General features: G+C 36.6%; 1 protein-coding gene across 6 annotated transcripts in view; it reads left to right on the plus strand.

Annotated features, from left to right (window-relative positions):
- LOC106977308 (bifunctional heparan sulfate N-deacetylase/N-sulfotransferase 4) overlaps nt 1–25,370 on the plus strand; it is a 382,499-nt gene that overhangs the window by 332,054 nt on the left and 25,075 nt on the right. For all 6 annotated transcript variants that reach the window (XM_053217011.1, XM_053217016.1, XM_053217014.1 and 3 more), the window contains 2 exons: nt 6,403–6,585; nt 24,320–24,416. In XM_053217011.1, coding sequence (XP_053072986.1) covers nt 6,403–6,585; nt 24,320–24,416 — 280 coding nt within the window. The remainder of the gene's footprint in view (nt 1–6,402; nt 6,586–24,319; nt 24,417–25,370) is intronic.

Below are 25,370 nucleotides of genomic sequence, written 5' to 3' on the forward strand. Positions count from 1 at the left end.
CAAAGTAAAATGCTATACCAGACAATAAATTATATAATTTGCAACTAAACAGGAGGATAACCACTTGCCCACATTTATAGAATACTTTTCCATTGGTCACCGTGACAGTACTTTGACCATATGTAAGGATTATGCGTAGAGTTCAATTATTTTTCTCCAATTCCTTATTATCAAGATTTATATATTACTATATTTAAAGCCTCCCTTTTTCTTGGACTAGAGTTATATCATTAAATGGATTTATTTCACAGGTAATGATCTTCTCAAATTTTGGTGCCTGCATATTGCATCTAGCATTCAGAAAAACCGTTTTATGTTTCTAATGAATAGTTAGACTTTGAGAGTGCCTTCCAGTGTTTTTGTTTTTTGTTTTTTTTAGTTCTGTTTTACACCAGATAAAAGGAAGAAATTAGACTTGTTTCATGTTGGCTTTAAGGGAGTTAAGCATGTTGAGAGTTGAGGGAGGGACATATGTAGAAGTGTCGAAGGCAACAGAGAGGCAGGCTTGATGACAGAAGCCAGGGCACCCAGACCTCAGGGGCGCCCTGGACAGCTTGCTGCAGTTGGCCCTCAGACATTAGCACTTGATATTTTATTCTTAAACTCACTCATTGAACATGATGCCCTTGCTTGTCTTTGTGACATGAGGGATGAAACTCTGCTTGCCTGAATCGATGTATATCTCTGAGCAGCAATATTGTGAGGTACAGTGAGTTGTATCTATAAACATCTGCAGCATAACAAATGTAGAGCACAGTCATACCTTTTCTAGATGATGCCTTAGGGAGTACTGAGCAAGAGCATTCTTACTATATAAGTAAGGAAATAACAATCAAAATAAATAAATAAAAGGACAGGATAAGCAGAAGAACAGATACAGTCATGTAAAAAATAGTAGCAATATATTGCAAGTCTGTGAAAAATTAATTATTTGCTATTTCATACTGAATATTCTTTGACTTCTCTTATTTATGCTTCAAACCACATCTATTCTTAATTTATCTTATTCTCACTACACCCTCTGAATAGGTTTTGTTTTTTGAACAAGACACTTGTCCAGAAATACTAAATCTAAAATGTTCTGTCTGCACAATAGGTGGTTTAGCAAGTCAGATATGCAGTTAAGCTGCACTTGCAGAATTTTTCTTAAAGTGCAGTCAATTGACCATATACCAGCACTAATTTGTTTCTAACCTGTAAGGCAGGTAAACATGATGCCCAATACAACAGTGATTGCAACCATCCTGGCCAGGATGCCCCTTCTATTCCCAGCAAAGGAACATTTAAACGAAGAAACATTGGGGCATCTTGGTGGCTCAGTGGGTTAAGCATCCAGTTTTGTCTCAGGTCATGATCTCACAGTTCATTAGTTCAAGCCCCGCATTGGGCTCTGTGCTGACAGCTCGGAGCCTGGAACCTGCTTCAGATTCTGTGTGTGTCTCTCTCTCTCAAAAATAAAACAAAAAAAAATTTTTAATGCAGAAGCATGCCTCAGCTTAGAACCACACATCTCCAGATGTCGCTTCCCACTAAAGGCAGATTTTGCATTTGCTCCACATTAAGTTTGATACTTCCATTTGGAAAACAAGGCTTGTTCTCCTAAGGAAATTCTAAATAAATGACTTAGAATTACACTGTGACAAAAATCTTTTAAAGGCATTGAGTTACTACCCTAATGAAATGATAATATACATTTGTCCATGATATAAAAATAATCTTTACAGTACTCTCCAAGTAGTATTTTTATTTAAAATTTTGTCAGATTTTAGACACTTACAGGTGCTTTAAAGTTCCATCTTAAAATAATAATGCTAGAGGGCAGGTGGTATATTTCTAGGACATTATTATATTTTTTTAGGCATTCAGCCAGCAGCCTGGTTTTTCATAACAATTTCAGTCCTGAGAAACTATAATTATCCTGAAGCACACTACTTACACTGTTTTATTTCTTAATTACAGTAGTGACATGAGATAAATGCATACTTATTGGGATCAAATGTATATTATTTTGTGGTGATTATAAAGAAGTTCTACATGACAACCATTGCAATTATATCGTCATCAACGACTGATACTACGTTATATTCTAGAAACTCTGTAATTAAGTTCTGCCAAGAGGACACTTCCTATTTGGGAGGGGAAACTTTAAGAGAGAGAAGTTGGCCAGTGTAAAAATCACTCACAGACATAGGTACCCCAAGCCTGTTCTAATGATTCCACATGAATCTCAAGCGAGAATGTTGTACCAACTAACATTTGGGGGATTTAATATAAATTTGTATCTAAATTAGCTATGTGAAGAATCTTCTTTAAAATAGCCTTTCTCTTTTCTGACCTTTAGAGTAAAAACCTTTGAATACACTCCACAGGGAAAAAATGGGCTGGAAATATGATAGGAGTGATACTGCCTTCAAAGATAAATCTGCAGGCAGTCAGTAATATTCTTTCAAATACTATAATTCATCGTTTTGAAAGTTTTCTTATAAGATTCCAAAAATAATTTATCTTCTGGCATTCCAATTTAAAAGAAAAAAAGAAAAAAAACCTTTAAGTTAGCAAGATACTGCTTACATATATTTTCCACTTTTTGTACAGACAGACGTTTTTGTCTTTTGTTTTTAAAAAAGCAGAAGGAAATAAAAATGATGGATTTGAAACTATATATTAAAATATTTGAGTGAAGCTGTCAGGTATATCATGTATCAGATTTGGGAATCAAATGGCCTGGGTTTTAAATTCTGTTCTGCCATTGACTAGATGTGGGACTTGGACAAGTTACTTAACTACATACCCCAGTCTCTTCATCTGTGAAAAGAGACAATAACTGTGCCTACCCCATAAGAATTATCTGTTAAAGGATTTAATCTTTTCGGATATGTAAAAGGCTTAGATATGTGCCTTGCACGTAGTAAGCACCATATACTTTTTAGGTATTATTTTTTTTTCAACGTTTTTTATTTATTTTTGGAACAGAGAGAGACAGAGCATGAACGGGGGAGGGGCAGAGAGAGAGGGAGACACAGAATCGGAAACAGGCTCCAGGCTCTGAGCCATCAGCCCAGAGCCTGACGCGGGGCTCGAACTCCCGGACCGCGAGATCGTGACCTGGCTGAAGTCGGACGCTTAACCGACTGCGCCACCCAGGCGCCCCTTTTAGGTATTATTTTATATAACTTAGGGATATGAAGGAAATGAACCAAGCTCTCCCACTCTCCTCCCCACCTTCAACCATGGTGAGGAGTATCTCTAATAATTTTAATAAGATTTTTCTCACAGAATTAATTTCAGTATTCTAATATAACACATAGAAAAGGAAAGTTGTGTTGTTGTTGTTGTTGTTGTTGTTTTTCCAAAGTAAAAGGGCATTCAGTGAGCCTGATATCTTTAACTTGTAACTTACTCTGGCAGTACTTTGCCAGAGTATTGTTTGCTTGTTTGTTTTTTTAATTCTGGAACAAGTTAATGTCCTATTATTTTTAACACAAAAGGTATCCTCTTCAGACATTTATAGCTATCCAATGACAAATTAAGTCTTAGGCACGATGATTCTGCTCTATATAAACTCTATTGCATGGCTAACATTCTAACCAGGTTGCAAAGATAGGATATTAGAATGGTTACTGCAAATCCACTTTTATTTTCAAAATAGTTTAAACAACCCAAGTAAGCACACCAAGAAACATTAACCCTTAAAAAAAGAATCAGTTAGCATCCATACAAAAATTAGCCATGCAACACTTGACTTTCTACATACTGCCTGTGGATATTATTTTTCTGATTCACTTAACATGTTATATTTGCTTTAATGTTACTATTTCTAATATTAAATTACTGTTGCTCTTCTAGTTAAGTTAATAAAGTACTTAATTATTGTATGTTAATTTCTCTGAAATATTAAAGATTAAAAAATAAGTAATAAAAATGAATTCTTAAAATGCTTATATGCAAAAATTAGATTGAGGAGCAAGTACAAATATTATTTATGGTAGAAAATTATTAATTCCCTTTTCATGGCTTACATTAGTAATCTCCACAATTTAGATCAAGAATATACAAATTCTCCTGCATTTATTTCTTTTTAATTTTTTTAAATATTTATTTATTTTTTAAGAGAGAGGGAGAGACAGAGTGCAAGTGGGGGGAGGGACAGAGAGAGGGAGACACAGAATCTGAAGCAGGCTTCAGGCTCTGAGCTGTCAGCATAGAGCCCAATACAGGCTCAAACCCACAAACCACAAGACCAGGACCTAAGCCAAAGTCGATGGCTTAACTGACTGAGCCACCCAGGTGCCCCTCTCCTTCGTTTGATATTTTTAAATTCCAGGGTGCCTGGGTGGCTCAGTCGGTTGGGTGTCCGACTTCAGCTCAGGTAATGATCTCCTAGTTCGTGAGTTTGAGCCCCACTGTGCTCTGTGCTGACGGCTCTGAACATGGAACCTGCTTTTGATTCTGTGTCTCCCTCTCTCTCTGCCCTCCCCCACTCGTGTTCTGTCTCTCTCTCTCTCAAATATAAGTAAACAGTAAAAAAATAAATATTTTTGGGGCGCCTGGGTGGCTCAGTTGGTTGAGCATCCGACGTCAGCTCAGGTCATGATCTTGCTGTCTGTGAGTTCGAGCCCTGCTCGAACAGCAGCCTGGAGGCTGCTTCGGATTCTGTGTCTCCCTCTCTCTCTGCCCTTCCCCGTTCATGCTCTGTCTCTCTCCCTCTGTCAAAAATAAATAAACATTTAAAAAAATTAAAAAATTAAATATTTTTAAATTCCAACTGCAATCCCTGATGGATTGTACATCATATCTGTAATCATATTCGAAATTTTTGTTGCTGTGTCCAAGAGCAATCAATCTAGATTTTACTTTGTCCTCATCTTTGATCTACAAAAATACAATACCAAAATGCTATGGTGTTTTTAGAGTTAATATAGAGATAAGAAATATTACAAAAAGATAAGTATAGAAGAGTTTTTTAGCTAAAAGCAATCAGTTTCCATGCAAACACTAAGTTTCCTTTTTAATTAATTAATTAATTTATTTATTTATTTGAGAGAGAGAGAGAGAACATGAGTGGGGTAGAGGTGCTGAGAAGGACAGAAAGAGAATCTTAAGCAGGCTCCACACTCAGCATAGAGCCTGATGTGGGGCTCCATCCCACGACCTGGGGATTATAACCTGAGCCAAATTCAAGAGTGGGATCCTCAACCAACAGAGCCACCCAGATGCCCCAACAATTACTTTATTGCAGTAGAAAGTCTTCATTAGAGTTTTGAGTCTACTTCCATTTCTATCTACATACATATCTAAACCAGTAAAGATCAGGAACAATTGTTTGATTTTAGAACTAGTCTAATTCTGGGTCTTTAGTGGCCTAGAAGTTACTATTATTGGGTTTAATGATGTTGATTCTATAATACGGAAAAAATGACATGGAAATTAATGGTATACTTTTAATGAATAGTGTGGGGGGAAAAACCCCAATTTCAATTTATATTTTAAAAATGAGTTTAAGAGTGATTTTAAAACAGAAATCAGGGGCGCCTGGGTGGCTCAGTCGGTTAAGCATCCGGCTTCAGCTCAGGTCATGATCTCATGGTCCGGGAGTTCGAGGCCTGCATCAGGCTCTGTGCTGACAGCTCAGAGCCCAGAGCCTGTTTCAGATTCTGTGTCTCCTCTCTGTGCCCCTCCCCAACTCATGTTCTGTCTCCCTCTGTCTCAAAAATAAATAAACATTAAAAAAATTTTTTTAATAAAAATAAAAAAATAAAATAGAAATCAAATATGTGGCTTTCTACTTGTATTAGTCTGTGCAAGCTGCCATAACAAGATGCCACAGACTGGATGGTTTAAATAATAGCCATTTATTTTCTCACAGCTTTGGCGGTTAGAAGTCTATGATTGAGGTAGCAGCAAATTTAGTTTCTGGTAAGAACTCTCTTCCTGGTTTATAGACACAGCCTTCCGGATGTATACAGAGGGAGTTAGGGAGATGGGGCGAAGGAAGAGGATGGAGGGAAAGACAGAGGGAGGAAAAGAGAGAGAAAGGGGGAGAGAAGGAAGTGGAGTGAGGGGGGAAAGGAGGAGAGAGGGCGGGAGGACAGAGGTAGAGAGAGAGTGCAGTTATTTCTTCCTCTTATAAGGGCACAAGACCTATCAGACTAGGGCCCTGCCCTTATGACCTTGTTTAACTGTGATTACCTTCCTAAAGGCCTAATCTTTGAACCGTCCCTTGGAGATTATGGTTTCAACATATAAATTTGGGAGGAACACAATTCAGTTCATAACACCACCTAAAATGATCATTGTATTTCTCATGAAATTCCAAGGTTAGGTGAGGTACCGCCTGAAGATTCTATGCCATTTTTGAATGTAAGTATGTTTATTTTACCGTCATTTGTATTTGTCTTTCAGATCAGCATTTTCATGACCCATTTGTCGAATTATGGGAATGACCGCCTGGGGTTATATACCTTTGTGAACTTGGCCAACTTCGTGCAGAGCTGGACCACCCTGAAACTGCAAACTCTGCCCCCAGTGCAACTCGCACACAAGTACTTTGAGCTCTTCCCTGAGCAAAAAGACCCTCTCTGGCAGGTAAGGTGAAACATTCTCTCCTGCGGTGAAAGGAAAGAAACCAGGGCCTAATTTGACTTGGAACTCTGTTGGAGATATGAAAACTGACATTTAACGCAAATTTCTTTTTTATTCATTAGTTTTGTTCTCTTCAGTAACTTTTTTTGTTTTATGCATTAAGTGTATTTTTTGTTTCTCTGTTGTTTGGCTTGTTGGTTTGGTTGGTTTGGAACTTTTGCTTTGAGGATGTTGTTTTATTGTTGGTGTCTCCTCGCTGCTAGTCATTTTCACTCTCATTTAGTGTGAGCACTCACTGGCAATAAAATGGTTAGGCACTGAGTATCTAGGGAGACAGAAGCCAGGAGCCATCATAATCTAAAACCCTATAACTAACCCCCCGATATGTATGTGTAAACACACATAGTAAAAATGAAAAAGAAAAACACTTTTTACCTCATGCTTCTACAAATGCTGTCTTTAATAGGTTTTCACATTTCTCTTAAATCTAATTAATCTTTCACTAGGATCAGACCTATTGGTAAAAAAAAAAAAAATCATCAGTTTTAGGATCGCTTTTACAAATAATTCAGCTTCACATGGGAGTCACTCACCCTCATTGTATGAAAGTGTAAAGTATCTGCTTCTTAGCAGTTATCTGGGAAAATGCTACCTCCCATTTTCTTGGTTCTTTATGCATTACATTATATTGACCCGCACAATCAATAAGCTGGCTGCAGAGAGCAGATCACATAGACCCCTGCTAAGCAGTTGGTAGAGAAATAGCATCATCGTTAATGAGAAATCACTGTGAACCAGACTTGTTACCATCCCCTTTTTCTCCCCAAGATTCTATGTTTCTTCTTATTCCATAATTCACGTTACGTGCCTCTCTGTGTCTACTCAGTCAGGAAGTCGTCCAACACATGTTTATCGGGCATCTACTGTGTATAAGGCAAGGCTAGTTGCTCTAGCAAATGCAAAGAATGAAACACAGTATGTTCTTCCAAAGTCAGCAGGGTTTCCTTGCTATTCTTATTCACTAGCATATATTTGAAAACGTGCTTTACAACTGACTGCTAGAGTAATTCATACTTTAGTCTGATGATTTATTCAGGAACTCTTCACCATTTGTGTTTTTGTTGAACTACACATTCTAATTCTTTTGCCCCTCTGATAAGTTGCTTGACCATCTTTATGTTTGGTGTATAAGTTAGATAGACAGATAAATAGATAAAGACATAATTATCGTAGTGTATAGCATCATACCAAGTAGCTGCTGAATATCATAAAGGCCAAGCATTGTGTCCCATAAATGGCATTCTTCAAAAGTGCTCACGTACTTATAAAATTGGTAAATCATTGATCGTAAATCAATTCTTTTCTCACACATGTTTATTTATGAGATATCTATAATTAATGGTACAGTAACAATACAAAGTAGCCAACTTAACAAAAGTTTTAAACAGCTAACATACAATAAATGAGTCTGTGGGGAATATGTTTAGGAATTCCTTGAGCTTGCACCATGGGTTAACAAGGCATAAAGAATTAGAAAGCCATAGGATGTACACACCCAAGTTTGGGTAAACAAGATTAGGTAAATAAGGTTAGGTAAAGGGAGCAAAGGCCCCCAGTATAGGACAAAAGTATAGGAATAGGAAATCTCAGAATGAAAACATCCAAGATGAAGTACACAAGATTAGATATTCAGGGTGGAAATGCCCCTGAGGTTAGTACAATAGCAGAAAGCTGCTCTCACAGGAAGGAAGGACCAAAATAGGTAAACAGGTAAACAGGGCTATAGACCACAGCAGGGTGAAGTTGCCCAGAGTGGAGCTAATTAGCAAAATAAACGTGCCTTGTTGACCCTAAGGTAGTATGCTCTGTCTTTCTTGTCCCCTAGACCAGTTCAGATAAACAAAGGTGACACCTCATGCTTGCTATAAACAACCTCCCACCCAGCACATGAATTTTATTTTGTATTGACCCAAACCCCTAACACCACCTATCTTCAAAACCCCCTCTTCCCCACACCCATGAATTAATGTTCACAGTTTCATTGTCTCTTTGTGCACACCCATCACACTTGTAAGCCTTCTGATCCTAATAAAAATGGAACAAGGACCCTTACTCAGGGCTCTTGCCTTCTCCCGGACATTAGCTTCTCTTGCATTCTCAATCCTGCATCCCACTCTTTTGCTGGACAAGAGAGAACTCCAGACCCAGAGTCTATGACATGAGTCAACAGCCCCAAGAGCCAAACTATCTTTTCCTTTAGAGGAAGGAAAGTTTTCTTTAGATGAAGGATTTGTATCTCTTAATATTGTGTGAGTTTTTTTTAATCAAGAATTGTATGTATTGATATCATTTCAATATCAGTGATGCTGTTCATTTTGTTAAGGAGTAAATATAATCAAAGATACACCAGCTCCAATATGATTTGGTCTACTCGATGATTCTAAATATTGATGAAATATCTGTTAAATATGAAATACTACCTCAGTTGATTGGTGGTATAAATGAAAATTAGACACAGAAAATAGAACCATTTCTTAGAGACCTATGTCATTTTGAAGACATGAGACCCTAAGTATACACAAAACATTTGAATGGGCTGACAATTTTGAATAACATCATAGAGGTAAATTACTAGATAGTTCTTAAGAAGTGATAGAATTAATCAGAAAAGACTTCAGAGAGTTCACAAATTTTTTTGTAATTACTGTTGTAATTTACATGTTTAGCAATTTTAATATGTTATCAAAATAGCTTATCATAAAAATACTTTTAAAAATTTTTTAAAGTTTATTTTGAGAGAAACAGAGAGGCAGAGAGAGAGGAGAGAGAGAATCCCAAGAAGGCTCACACCATCAGCACAGAGCCCTGATGCAGGGCTCGATCCCATGAACTGTGAGATCATGACCTGAGCCAAGATAAAGAGTTGTCAAGAATCAGATGCTCAGCTCATGCCAACTGAGCCACCCAGGCACTCGTCATAAAAGTATTTAAGTGACATTGAAGAGTACATATTTACTAAAAGACTTCCATTTTATCAAGCAAATTATATTATATGTGGTTTCTTTTGACTGAAAAATAAAGTTGCATGCATTTCTCATTAACTAAAGTGCCATATTTTCTCAAATATGTTTAAGAAGGAAAACAAGGAGTAGAAAGCAGATGAGCAGTTAAGTTCAAAAGGGAATTGTTCATGTATGTGAGATTTTGAGAACAGCTGACTTATTAAAGAAATCTGATCAGTTTGCATGTCATAAACCATGTCTATGAGACTACAAATGGTTAAGTAGAGATAAAGTGCATAATACTTTCTGAGTCCCTTTCCCTAGTGGTTATCTCTTCTCTCCATATTCATATTTATGATGACAAACAGAGCAGCTGTGAGCATTATCATCATGTTCTGTATACAATATGAATTTAGTTTTACAAAATACATATAAGCATAACCAGCACTAATTAAATGTTTTGTGGCCCACTCTTCACAACCCTACAGAGTTAAGATAGATTAGTATAATGTGTCTGTCATTGTTATACATTCTCAAAATTCAGGTACCCTTTTGTGTTTCTAAGCATGTCTTATTTAGTGTATTTCATTTTTAAAAAGTAAATCAACTGTTATTTTTCCCAAGATTTTTTGTTACTACAAATAAAAATAAAACATGAATAATGATAATCTTCACATCTATTTAATTTCTTTTGGTTCTTTATGTAAATTTTCATTAGCACCAACTGCCATATATGTGCAACGTTTTGTCACCTAATTAAAAAGTGCAATATGAATATCTATCAATGGACAGCATAGTAAGTACAACACAGAATGTGTCTGTGCTTCCTTCACTGGAAACTGATTCTTTCAAAGCTGTTAAATGTGAGAATATATGCTGAGGACACATATAGAATTCTGTCCCTAGAGTTTATCTTCCTCACGTTAGTCTCTAGTGTGTAAGATTCTTAAAAGGATTCTCACGGGTTCCTATTTATTCATGTCCCTTTTTGTTTTGGTAGAATAATCACTCTGAAGCAAGGAAGAATAGGATTTCCTTTTTTTTTCCCTTTTAACTCTCATTATAAAAACCAAACCACAACATGGAGGCATTTAGAAGGTCAGATTCTTGCACATTCACTAATCGATGCTTTTAAGCTCTCAAGCTGTCAGGATAGCTCAGCCTCAATCTTCACGCAGTCACTCCAGACTCTCACTATCAACAAACATGCCAAGCGTGATGTGGATTCCTGCTTGCCCGTGTGGCCAAGGGAATGCTCAAAGAGCTTTCTCTCTCTCCATGCCAGTAGCTCCAGGATTAAAAAAGTAGAAAGTAAATCACAAGGTGCTAACCTTAAGAGTTAGCACCTTTGTTGATTCTAGCTGTGAAATCCTCCAACTCCAGCTTAGAAATGATGAGATTTGAACAACTGCGACATAAACAAATCACAAGGTCTAGCGACATACACACTGTAGATTCTATTATTATGTGTCTGTTGAAGGAATAAATGAATTCTGACACAAAGAATTATAGATTGTAAGCGCAGAATAAGAAGTTAGGGATGTCCAGCCCAACCTATTCATTTTAGAGAAGAAATGGGTGACACCTAGTGAGATGAAATATCTTGTTCTGAGTCACTTGGATTATTAGGGACAAGTCAGGAGTAAAGCTCAGGTTTTCTTATTCCTACTGCAGTGCAGTTCCAATCACAGCAAAATGGTAGTTTTACATTTAAAAAAATAAATCTACTTCTGTCATCGACTCCCTCTGTAGGATGGAATTTCAGGTATGCCTTGTTACTTTAGAAGAATCTGGTGGTGTATTCAGTGTGAATTTATTTGACCTATACTTTTTTAAAAACTTTTTTTTAATGTTTATTCATTTTTGAGAGAGAGAGACAGCATGAGCTGGGGAGAGGCAGAGAGAGAGAGAGGGAGACACAGAATCTGAAGCAGACTCCAGGTTCTGAGCTGTCAGCACAGAGTCCGACACAGGTCTTGAATTCATGAACCATGAGACCATGACCTGAGCTGAAGTCAGACACTTAACCAACTGAGCCACCCAGGTGCCCCTTGACCTATACTTTTGAAGTACCTACATAATAGAAAGGTCTTTGCTTTCATAGAACTTACAAACCATAAGAGCTCCTGGTTATGTGAACAAAGTGACATTAAAATTTGTTTTCATATTAATTCCTCTCTTTTCCCCTTTATACCTTGTTTATGACTCTATTACTGCACTTACCATATGGTATTGCAGACACTTACGTCTGTCATATGCCAGCTCATGCAAACCTGAAGGAGTTGAGACTGTTTATTCATGTTTGTAACCTAGAACCCAGCATGGTACCATAACCAGTGTCATTAAAATCTCATGAATGAATAAGCAAAGGCAGAGGTGTGTGCATGTGCACAAAGAACAATAAAATAAACATTTGTTTCTTAGAGAACAGTAGGAATCCAATAAGAAATAACCTTGGGAAGCACATACAAGTCAGTTGGGAAACCTTTGAAGGCTATCAGAGTATTCTGAGTCTCATAGGCAACAAGGAGCAATTCTCTGCAGGTTCTGAAGATGAAAGTAAAGTAATTAAAAAAAATTGGACAATAAAGATTATACCAGAAGTTTTTTTTCCAGGACAGGTAAGAACAGGGAGGAACTGAAGTTGAGACAATAATGTAGCCATGAAAAGGGGAAACTTCTTGGTGGTGAAAAGAATGAGACCTTTCATGAAATGGTAGAGATTGTTTGTGGGTGAGACACTGAGGTTAAAGGAAAACTGATCTGCAACATCTGGGGAAATAAGAACTCTATAATTTCATGTTTTTCATTTGTAATTATTCATCTTTTAGCCTTTCCCGTGAAATAGCCAGAATAATTTTTCATCACTTCATAGATGGCACGCATAATAGAGGCACAGACATCATCATCTTATTTTTCTGTATTTTTTCCTAATCACACTTTGAATTTATCTATTTGTTACACTTATTTTCCTAACTCGGACTAGTATTTAAACCTCTCAGGAGTGTTTCCCAAATATATTGGAAATTCCTCATGAGTTTAATTTTTAACTTACAATGAAGCACTTCCCTATTTGGTTATACAAGGCTGTCAGACATTCTGACATCCAGAAATGGTAACATAAGTCATGGACTTTCCTTTTCCTGTCAATTAGCTGCAAACATGATCTTGTCAAGTGTCAAATTCCCCACACAAATAACTTACTGAGGTTTGGTAATAGAAAAACTACTTGAAGATAGTGCCATAAAATAAATAAAATAAAAAGTTATAACACTTTCATCCTTTCTGAATCAAAATCATCATAAAACATAGATTTTCAGCACATAATCCAAGTATAACAACAACGAAGCCCTGAATTTGTGTGTGTGTGCCCTAAAGATATGCCTGATAACTTAAAAGGCATCCTGTGAGTGAATATGCTATATTATACCAACCTATTAATAGGAGTTTAAAAATAGTTTTTTATTAAGTTGGCTATCTAGATTCTCTAACAAGATATTCATAAAACCATAAACAATAATATAAGATACTGTATGTAGGAATGTGCATCTGTTTAAATATACTCAGAGCTTCAGAGTAAACCTATCATCTCCTGGGGTCAATTTTACTATGAAAATATTTGGTGGTAAATGCCAACAGTATCAATTTATTTAAATAAACATGGATATAATATGGTGATGAGTGCATAGATGTTTAGGGTAAATCAGAGGTTCTTTATGCTTAAAACAGCTCTGATGGCGCTGCTACCCCAGACCCACACAGAACCAAAAGCCCTTTTCCATCCACTCCCACTCTCAGAAGTGGGCATTTATTCTCCTCTATATTCAGACTACTTTGGGAGGAAAGCTGGAGTAAGAGTCAGACCATTAAGTGCTACGGGAGTTCTGTGGAGAGAGCATTCATTATAAATCAGTGCACTCAGAAAAGAAAGGCTTTTCCAAGGAATTGATGGACTAGCTGTATTTTACATAGTGTGCAGGTAGAATCAAGCTTTGTGAAGATGGTGTGTGTCTTAGAGTTTCTCCATAAGGATTTGCTGATTGAAGCACTGAGAATAAACATCCATAGCCTATTAAAATTACTCATCAATGTATGTGGGTTGCATTAGGCTTAAATGACATCAAGAGACAAAAAAATTGGAAGTCACCAGCCTGTATAAAACAGATTGGAAAAGGATTTTGTTTAAAGACATGTACATGGAGAAACTCAATAAACAGAAGAACTTTTAAAACAACACAACCAAGTAGGGAGGAAGAAGAAGAATTAAAAAAAAACCCCACAAATACACCTTGCATAGCATTCTCCTTTAAACAGTGAGGTCAGAACAGCAGAAGGCAAGCAGAAAGGAAATGAAGAGAAAGCCAATAATCTCTGAAACGTTTGTAATTAACAAAATAATCTTGCCATGAGCACTGGGCGTTTTTAAGGCTTTAGCTATTAAAGTCTAGATATGTCCCAGTTATCTGGAATAGGCACATGACTTGAGAGTGGATAATCAATCTCACTGATAATTCCACAGTGTCCTTGTGTGAAGGATGTGGAGAAGCAATGAGCAAAGCAGATTTTTAGTAAAGGCAACGTTATTCCAACTACATCTAATGAGAACAGAAGTTATTTTCATGTATTCTATAAAACTATGAACTTCAGGATAAGGTAAGCAGTGTGATTTTTTAAAAATACATGTTTTTAGCTTGATTATGAATTTGAAATTCTTACTCAATTGGAGAGGAAAAAGCTGGGTGCTAATACCGTTCTCAGTAACACAATTTCATCAGAATTTACTCCCCTTTCTAAGTCTGGCCCATCACCTCAGGGAATCTTCTCTCTACCTCTCTTATATCTTCTTAAAAGTAAATCTGCCTCACCTCATCATGTATTCCATGTGCAAAACCACCTGCATCCTCTCTACCTGTGTGAGAGCTGAGTTACATGCATTTTTACTAGACTGGCACTGTAACCATGAGCTGCCTAAAGCAATTTTAACTGAATATTTTTTTTAAGTTTCAATATATCTATAGTTCTAGATACCTAAAAGAGTAAATTACTGTTTATGGCAGTTTCAGATATGCAGAGAACAATCAGGTTAGAGAAGGAAATGGAATATAATTGCTTTGCAATTTTCTGACTTTTGAAATTAAAATAATAGCAATGGAACAAAGTATGAAAGTACAAAGAAAGGCTTTGCTTTTTCTTGGGAAGACCCTTTCACCTTCATAATCACTCCTACAAACTCTCTCTGTCTCCCTCTTTCTTTATGTCTCTCTCTTACACACGCACACACACACACAAACGCACACACACACACAATTTAACTTCAGAGACAACACCAGCTTTGGATTCCAGATTTGAAACTAACTTGCTGTGTGACCTTCAGCAAGACCTAAAAAAAACACCTTGCATCTCAGGCTCCTCAGGTGTAAAGAAGGGATAATGATATCTGTCTTGCCAGGTTGCTTTGAGGATTAGAAATAATCTATGTCAAGCAAGTGCCTGGAATATAGAAGGTGATCAATAAAGGTTAGATATTATGTTAGCTGTTATTCAAATATTCAGGCAATAGAAGAAAAATCAGAGTAGGAAAAATCTAAACAAACATTTTCAGAATATAAAATAGGAAATGCAAACATCCTGTTTACAGACTTGTGATTAACAGACACAAGGGGAAACATGCAGGAAAAGAGGTGAAAGAAGAAATAATGGACATCTGGAAAGTCTGAAAATAGCATAACATACAAGGGATGCAGTTATAAAAACAGGCAATCTGCCTAGATTGAGGTGTACAAATGCCACCAACTGTAAAATACATATAGGAAAAACAGGAGTAGTGTCAATTGAATTGTTAGTCATAAAAGCACTTGGAGCAGAAAGCACTGTAACAGCATCCAGGAATTTTATTTGATAGTTTATTTTTGTTGGTATAATTTCTTGGGAAAGTACAACTAGAAATAATTAGTGTCTTTGTCTACTAAAACAAGCATGTTTATTCATGTTCTGTGTGACAAAGAAAACTCTTTTCAAGTGTTATATTGAATTTGCCCACTTCACAGGTTTTGCATGCAAAAATTTGAATGTCAGAGACAAGGTGCACTGCAATAAAGAAAATAAGTGGCCTAGTTGAACATAGGGAACAGATGCTTTTTGGTCATAGTTTTGGAAGTAAAATGTCTACACAGTTCATATTACATTAGTTTTCAACCGTAGCAAAATCTGTCTATGCCTATTACTGTAGATTTACTGTGCCTGTCTTAAGTCGGTTACTCATTCAGTCCATTTTTATCAAACACTTTTTATGTATTAGATTGTAGCAGTCAAGAAGACAAACATGGGTTTTTGCTTCAGAGAACTCACATTCTAGTTGAGATAGAATTACAAATATAAATGCATTTTATACATGTAATTTAAAATTACTATAAACAAATACTTGAATAGAATAATTTCAGGTACAGTGAAAGAAATGTGACCAGAAGCTACCATAGAGAGACAGGATTCGGAGGAGGTGCTTTGGCTATGGTCATCAGGGAAGGCCTCTTACATGGGGTCATATTTTAGTTGTGACCTGAGTGATGGCAAGTGCTAAAACAATAAATTGGATGAGTTGTAGGAGCCAGACAGAAAGCATATTCAAAAATAAATTGTGTTGGGATTATATAGGGGTCTTTGGGTCTCACAGAGCAATCTATATTCTCAAGTTTTCCTGAAGAAACTCCCAAGCTATTTCCCTATCAAGTAAGTCGTACATCTCAGAAACCTAGTCATCGAACCATGAATTTGTGCTGAGAAGAGACAACCACCTTAGGTGCTAGGGTTCAGACAGTAGACCAGGAAGTCTGCTTTAAGGAAGGATATCTATACTAAACCAGTCTATCAGCAATAGTAATTTCTTTCTGCTGCTTCAACTGACTGACTCATCTAAACAAAGATGGGGGGGGGGGGGAAGCTAACATTGGATCACATAATAATCACTCTCTCTTGTAGAGAACAATTTGCTCATTTAAATATATTAGCTTCTTTAACACTCACTAACCATGTGAAGTAGATACCATCAATCATTATTTTTTGGATAAGGAAACTGAGACTCAGAGAATTTAGGAAAATTCCATAAGACACAGGCAGTCTTCCTCCTGAGCTCACACTCGTTTAACAACTGGGCTATGCCACCCTTCTAAAATAAGGAAGTTTTATGGGACATATTAGCTGACACTAGAATAATTGGTGAAATTTTTACTATGGATTGGTTTAAAAAAAAAAAGAGCATTGCACAGAAAAATAAATTGTTCAAATAAGCTTGGAAGAATCAGGTACAGACATGAGTATATCTATAATAGTGAATACAGTATAACTGAAACATTAGGTCGGTTTTGGCAGTTTTTAGATTGAACTGTAGTTGACACAATGTTACACAAGGTCTACAACATACTGATTCCAGAAGTCTATACATTATGCTAAGGTCACCACAAGTGTAGCCACTGTCCTCACACAACACTGTGACAATACCATTGACTATATTCTCTATGATGTACCTTTTATTCCCGTGACTCTGTACTAGAAGTCTGTACTTCTCACCACCTTTCACACATTTTTCCCATTGCCCCAGCCCTCTGCCCTCTGGTAACCTTCGGTTCATTCTCTATTTATGGGTCTGTTTCTGCATTTTTGTTTGTTCATTTTATTTTTTAGATTCCATATATAAGCAAAATCATATGGCATTTGTCTTCCTCTGTCTGACTTACTTCACTTAGCAAAATACCCTCTAGGTCCATCCATGTAGTCACAAATGTCAAGATCTCGTTCTGTTTTATGTTTTGGTAATGCTCTGTTGTATGTATATGCCACATATTCTCTATTTATTCAATTATAGATGGACATTTAGGTTACTTCCATATCTTGACTACTGTAAATAATGCTGCAATAAACATATAGAGGTGCATATATCTTTTTGAATTAGTATTTTTATTTTCTTTGGGTAAATACCCAGTAGAGTTCTTGGATCATATGGTATTTCTATTCTTACTTTTTTGAGGTATCTCCGTATTGTTTTCCATGGTGGCTGTACCAGTTTACAGCCCTGCCAACAGTGCAAGAGGGTTCCTTTTTCTCCACATCCTCACCAATACTTGTTATTTCTTGTCTTTGATTCCAGCCATTCTGGCAGGTGTAAGGTGATACCTCATTGTGGTTTGATTTGCATTTCATTGATGATTAGTGATGTTGAGCATCTTTTCATGTGTCTGTTGGCCACCTGCATGTCTTTTTTAGAAAACTGTCTGTTCAGGCCCTTTGCCCATTTTTAATTGGATTTATTTCAGTGTTGAGTTGTAAAAGTTTTTATATATTTTGGATATTAACACATTGTCTGATATATCATTTGCATATATCTTCTCCCCTTTTTATTTTGTTGGTGGTTTCCTTTGCTATAGAAAGGATTTTATTTTGGTGTTGTCCCAATAATTTATTTTTGCTTTTGTTTCCCTTGCCTGAGGAGATATATCTAGAAAAATGTTACTAAGGCCTATTTAAAAGATATTACTGCCTGTTTGCTTGTTTTATTCTAGGAATTTTATGGTTTCAGGGCTCACACTTAGGTTCTTTATTCATTTTGAGTTTATTTTTGTGTATGGTGTTGGCGATTGTTAATACAGAGCAGTGCTACTCAAAGTGTGGTCCATGAAAGGGCTTGAATTGCTTTTTGCTGATTTGCTATGAGACAAGAACGTTGTGAAACTTATAAACCAACTATATCACTGAACACGCTGGCTGCTTCAGCTGGAATTTTGTTTTTGCTTGTAGCAGGATGTTCTTATTGCAGTAAGCAGTTCAATAATTCACATTCTGACTCAAGTTCCTTATCTTCTCATAGACAAGTGCTTTGAAACACATTGAGTTAGAGTATAGGCAATGTTGCTATAATGATTACATTCCAAACAATAAATTGACTAAATAAAACAGATATATATATCTCACTCATACAGCTGTCTAAAAATGGACAGGACATTTAGGAGCGTTAGATAGCTCTATTCCACATAGAGGGTCATCCGGGGCCCCAGGTTGGCAACTGTTCAATGTCTCTGAGTCCAAGGCACATGTTGCAATTGTAACCGTTTTACAGCTGACAGTCATTAGGAAAGGGAAAATCCAAGGAGAGTGGTTTTACCCTTAAGAAGATACTTTACATCATTTTGGCATACTTTCCTTTGGACTGAAATGATTCAGATGAAGAAAGCTTGATTCAAAAGAGATTGTGAAATATAGTCTCTGGCTGAAACCTATAGACTATGCAAAATAAAGGAATGTTCCATAACTGAAAGAATAAGAGGAAACCAAATAGTCTACTCTTCTCTGCCATAGTGAAAATTATGGTTATGGAATTAAACTGAAGCTAGACTATTAAGGATTTGAGATTGAATACTAGTTGAATAAAAAGATGACATAAATTAAAGACACTGGTAAAAATAAAATAAAATTTAAGTTATTGTGCAAAATAAGTAAAAAAATGTGAAGTTTATTGGCTTGTAATTAACTCATTTCATCACCGTTTCTACGGATGAATTCATACAAAAACCCACAAAGTGTACCCTTTTTCCAAGGCGAATTCTCACAAAGTACAGTTGTCTTTATATATTATTTGTCTTTTTACTTTGCACTGCATTCATGTTACAATAGAAGCTGGGGATGGAAAGTTAATTGGAATAAAATCTGAGATACGAAATTTGGCTTCAAATGATTTATTGAAGAGATACTCTCAGAAAAAAAGTCTCTTTAACAAATGGTGCTGGGAAAACTGGACAGCAACATGCAGAAGAATGAAACTAGACCACTTTCTTACACCATTCACAAAAACAAACTCAAAATGGATAAAGGACCTGAATGTGAGACAGGAAACCATCAAAACCCTAGAGGAGAAAGCAGGAAAAAACTTCTCTGACCTCAGTCGCATCAATTTCTTGCTTGACACATCCCCAAAGGCAAGGGAATTAAAAGCAAAAATGAACTATTGGGACCTCATCAAGATAAAAAGCTTCTGCACTGCAAAGGAAACAATCAACAAAACTAAAAGGCAATTTACCGAATGGGAAAAGATATTTGCAAATGACATATCAGACAAAGGGCTAGTATCCAAAATCTATAAAGAACTCACCAAACTCCACACCCAAAAAACAAATAATCCAGTGAAGAAATGGGCAGAAAACATGAATAGACACTTCTCTAAAGAAGACATCCAGATGGCCAACAGGCACATGAAAAGATGCTCAACATCACTCCTCATCAGAGAAATACAAATCAAAACCACACTGAGATATATCACCTCATGACAGTCAGAGTGGCTAAAATGAACAAATCAGGAGACTATAGATGCTGGAGAAGATGTGGAGAAATGGGAACCCTCTTGCACTGTTGGTGGGAATGCAAATTGGTGCAGCCACTCTGGAAAACAGTGTGGAGGTTCCTCAAAAAATTAGAAATAGATCTACCTTATGACCCAGCAATAGCACTGCTAGGAATTTACCCAAGGGATACAGGAGTGCTGATGCATAGGGGTACTTGTACCCCAATGTTGATAGCAGCACTTTCAAAAATATCCAAATTATGGAAAGAGCCTAAATGTCCATCAACTGATGAATGGATAAAGAAATTGTGGTTTATATACACAATGGAATACTACTTGGCAATGAGAAAGAATGAAATCTGGCCTTTTGTAGCAACGTGGATGGAACTGGAGAGTGTGATGCTAAGTGAAATAAGTCATACAGAGAAAGACAGATACCATATGTTTTCACTCTTATGTGGATCCTGAGAAACTTAACAGAAGACCATGGAGGAGGGGGAGGGGAAAAAACTTAGACAGGGAGGGAGGCAAACCATAAGAGACTGTTAAAAACTGAGAACAATCTGAGGGTTGATGGGGGTTGGGAGGGAGGGGAGGATGGGTGATGTGTATTGAGGAGGGCACCTGTTGGGATGAGCAGTAGGTGTTGTATGGAAACCAATTTGACAATAGATTCCATATTAAAAAAAGAGAAAAACCTATAAGGGAAAAAGTAAAACAGGAAAGAGAAGAGGATACAGCCTATGTGACTAGAGAAGGCAAATCCATACTCTGAATATGTGTCAGTATGGGTCAGGATGAATCACTGCCCTTTTCAAAGTAAAAGTGTCCAAAATAATCAATTTTCTATTAAGTGGTAGGGTAGTCAGTTTCTGGGATTTACAGAGAACTGTTTACAGAGAACTATTAACAGAGAACTGTTCTCTGTTACTGGCAGGTCAGATACTCAACAGTGGCTGTAACTAGAGCAGACTTGGGAGAAGGAAGCTTATGAATGGCTTCCATCTTGATACCGTAGGTACTCCATTCACAAACCCATTGCTCCAGCAAAGGGCTGGCTAAGGACAGAGCTTAGGTGACATGTGGGAATGTTGGGAACTGACTGAATCATTCTGTCCACTTGGTTGTTTACACTTCTACCTTGAATATCTTTGGTGTACATTAATGCACAGTACAAAGATCATCAAACCTTTTGGTCACTACCATGAGTCCATCAACATGTCTTTACCCTAGAACTTATTAGCCCTAATACTCTCATGTCACTCCTTTCAGTCTCTTGGGTAACCTATTCCCCACTGCCTATTCATCTGTTCTATCCTTATATTGCCCTACTAGTCTATCCACAAAAAAAGTAGATGTCTAAGAACATTGCCCATAACTCTTTTAATTGGAAGTTTTCCCTTAGCCACTAGTTTTTAGGGGCTTGTAGTGCAACAGCAGTCCACTTTCAGCCTCTGCTAACATGTGGGTCAATCTATCCACAAACAAGCTTGAGTTTCCCCCTCTTCATCAGCAGATATAGGGGGCCTTCCATGAAAATATAGGAATAAGCTGATATAGAGGCATTGGTGGAACAGTGATAGGTGACATGAGGGTCTAGGTCACTCATTTGTAAAGGTCATCTGTAGCCTTTGGATCAGCTTGAGATCGATCCCAGACATATCTCTCCCATCTAACAATGAATTACTAGTGGGTACAACTGAATTTAGGATTTGGTGGGGCTGCCAATGCTCAAATTATGATGTCCAGTTATGGCCACCCAGTCACTTTGAAATCCATGAGAAACACTATCTCCTCTAGGGCCCAGTAGCATTCCAGGAGTAGATACCAGTTTGAATGACTGCTGCCAGTGGCACACCCTGCTGCAGAACCTTAGGAGTGCACACTGCAATTCTCCTCTGGGGCTTAACCAAAACTCTACTTGGCAGGGATGCCATAGTACCCTAGGTCTGCCCAGAGGTATGATCCAAGTGGGAGAGCTGCTTGTACCTCAGTCTCAACCTCTTGCAGGACTCCTCCTTGTTCTGGGTTCGAAAACTAGCGATTTTCTGCATCATCCTGTCAATGCCTCAGATCAATATTCCCCAGTGCAATAAAATGTTGCTTCCAAAACCCAAAGAGGCCTATCAAGCCCTGTGTTCTTTCTTAGTCATCGGAGTCACAAAGAACAAAAATAGACCCTTACTCAGAAGAGATGTCTCAGTATGATCCAGACCAGTGGACCTTGAAAAACCACACACAGTGGTGGTTCCCTGAAACTTCTACCCTCTGGAGTGCATGTGTCTTACAAAGACAACAGAGTACTTGACACTTGGTACCTATCAGATATAATTAACATGAAGTCAATACAGAAGACTAGTGGTTAAGTTCTGTGGAATGTCAAGATGATCTAACCCTTTCAGTCTATATGATGACACTGAGGACAAACAGCTTTGATACTATTTTTGATAAAAATATTAAAATATTACTTTGAGAAAAAATATATTTAAGTAATATTTTTCTCTTCCTTTAGTGCTTTTTGTCATGTTAAAAAAAGCTCCAAAGCAAGAAGGGAGGAGACTAAACAAATTAAGTAATGAGAATTCAAATGAACTAGAGGGTTTAATTTGGCATTCTTTAATTGAACTTTGGAAGTTCATCTGTGATAAGCATTTCTTGATGGGTCTCTTTTTTTAATTAGATAAATTTATATTCTGTGCTGGAATGTAACGTTGAGAAGTCGATGATTTTGCAGCACTTATATTTGGCAAAATGGTCAAAAGTTTCAATTACAGATGACTTATTTAACAAGTTTATTCTTGAAAAATATTCAAAGGAAAATATTCAAAGAAAGAGACTCTAAATGGAAAATAACTGTGAAATATTCGGCCTCTAATAGATATTTCAATATGGAAAAAATAGAATTGGAAATAACAGAACAAATTTCCTTTAGCAGAATTTACTCTGAGCTTACTTCACCTCTATAAAGAAAATATTTCCCCAGTTAAAAATATAGTGTTAAATAGAGAAGAGTCAATTGAAAGTATCAACATTTTCAAATTAATTAATCATAAGTGTAACTTTGAAAAAGATTGCAGGCAATTTTATGGAACAGTAAAACATAATAAGATCATGCTGAAAACAATCATTCTTGAGAGGAACTGTCCTGGCATGGTATTAGAAAAAGATGTCGCTAGGGGCACCCTGGACAGCTCAGTCAGTTAAGCATCCAACTTCGGCTCAGGTCATGATCTCATGGTTCGTGAGTTCAAGCCCCATGTCAGGCTCTATGCTGACAGCTCAAAGCCTGGAGCTTTGACTCTGTGTTTGGATTCTGTGTTTCTCTCTTCTCTCTGTCCCTCCCTCACTCATACTGTGTCTCTCTCTCAATACATAAACAAACAAACAAATAAATAAATAAACAAACAAAAGAAAAAAAGATGTGGCTAAAGAACTGATTAAAATACACAAATATGAATCATAAATGTTTAGTCATTTTATGTCATTTTTAATATTTGGATAATAATATAAAATTGTAATTGTTTTAATACCTAATGTTTGTATTTAGACAGAATTTTATTTGTGAAAATGATTTTTGAATATATTATTTAAATTAACAATATAATAAAACCAATTTGTCAGTTAATACATATTTTAAAAATTGTATTATTTTCATTTAATAGCCCTTTGAATTCTCAAAAGTGTTATGATTTAGATAATAAATGTGGGTCACTCAAATGAAATGGGAGGAGAATGAAACAGGAGAAGGTTGAGATGGAGATAAAATTGGATCTGTGGGTATTTTGGGCCTGGCATTTACTCACCACATCTATATAACAATTATACAGATGCCATTTAAAATATAGGTTAGGAGCTCAGGAGGGAGGTACAGGCTACAAATGTTGATCTATATGCTATCAACTTGTAGGGTATGACCAAACATTAGGATTTGCTGGATCAGCACAGAATAGGACATAGTGCAAAAAGGAAAGGAAAAGTTGGCTAAGTATGGAGTTCAAGGATGGCCATCTAGCCCCCAGGGAAAGAGAAATAGGAAAGATTAGGGCAGAGCACAGATATCCAAGAAGCTATGGTTGGAAGAAGGTTAAGACAAGTGAAGGCTCAGGTATACAGACAAAACAGAGGACATGTTTCTAGATATAGAGTGGAATCTCAGCAGTTAGAGCCTAGCCAAGCTTCAGAAGAGGATGACAGCAAGATCAACTTGATGCTAAGCTCTAGCCTTGAAGGAAAGGAAGGTGCCATTTCAGAAGGAAACAATTTGGAAATCAAAGAACCAGAACCAAAACAAGTTCTAACTCCTAGTTCTAAGGTATCAGACAAGAATTTGATCCTGTCCTTTGAACAACTATTACAGAACAGATCGAGGAATTCATTACACACTAAGATTCATTATTCTTCCTTCCTGTAGAATCCCTGTGATGATAAACGGCACAAAGACATTTGGTCCAGAGAGAAAACTTGTGACCACTTGCCAAAATTCCTTGTCATCGGGCCACAAAAAACAGGTAAGAATAGCTAACCTTGCCACTTGCTTTCTTTCTGTTTTTTTTCTTTCTTTTTTTTTTTTTTTTGTCATGAAACATATTGCCATGCAGTATAATTGGATTAGGTTTTTCCATGTGAAATATCTAGACACCCGTCCAAATTCATTATTTGAATGGTACTTCATCCCTATAGATCATCTTCATGTATGATCCTCAAAGGGACCTAATGCTTCCTATTAATTAGACTTGGGGATTAACTTTTTAACTGTAGATTTTAAATCTGTTCAACAGATGTCAAATTTTTGATAACTTTGTGTTAATGTACGACAGTTGCAGTATCTGATTTTAATCTCTACTTTTTGGTAGTTTTGGCTAAGTATCTCCTAAATTAGGTTATAAAGCAAGTGCTTGCCTTGATTCAAACTATTTTACACTGTAGATCAGCCTTGAATTGACTTTTTTCCAGAGCCATTTCCATTATTACTTTAAAATATTCTACATGTGTGATTTGTATTTTAAAAATAATTATTAAGTATAAATATGGTTCGGACTTATTATCTGATACACCTGAGGTTCATCAGGCATTTTTCCCTTAGTATTTTCTCATATGCTGAAGGACAAGTGTATACGACTGCAGTAAAAGAGAGTGAAAGTATTTCACCAATGAGATGACACTTTCAATTAGAATATTTTATACTTTCTTCAGCATGTGACAGTTTTATACACTTTGCTCATGTCCTGATTAATTAAAGTTTTTATTGAGTTGCTGTATTTTGAATTCACTACTTTGACTAGAAGCATTTTCATCAGTGAGTGCACAAACCATAACACAAAACAAACAGTCACAATAAATAAGCCTGGCCCAGATGAAGATATTTGTAATACAAGCAAGTAGATCATTTTAAAGGTTGTGGGCAAAATTTCCAGACTATTAGATGTTGGTTGTTGAAATCTTTTCTTCCTCCAGGAATATAA

Source organism: Acinonyx jubatus, chromosome B1 (assembly GCF_027475565.1).
Source record: "Acinonyx jubatus isolate Ajub_Pintada_27869175 chromosome B1, VMU_Ajub_asm_v1.0, whole genome shotgun sequence".
NCBI classification, from domain to species: domain Eukaryota; kingdom Metazoa; phylum Chordata; class Mammalia; order Carnivora; family Felidae; genus Acinonyx; species Acinonyx jubatus.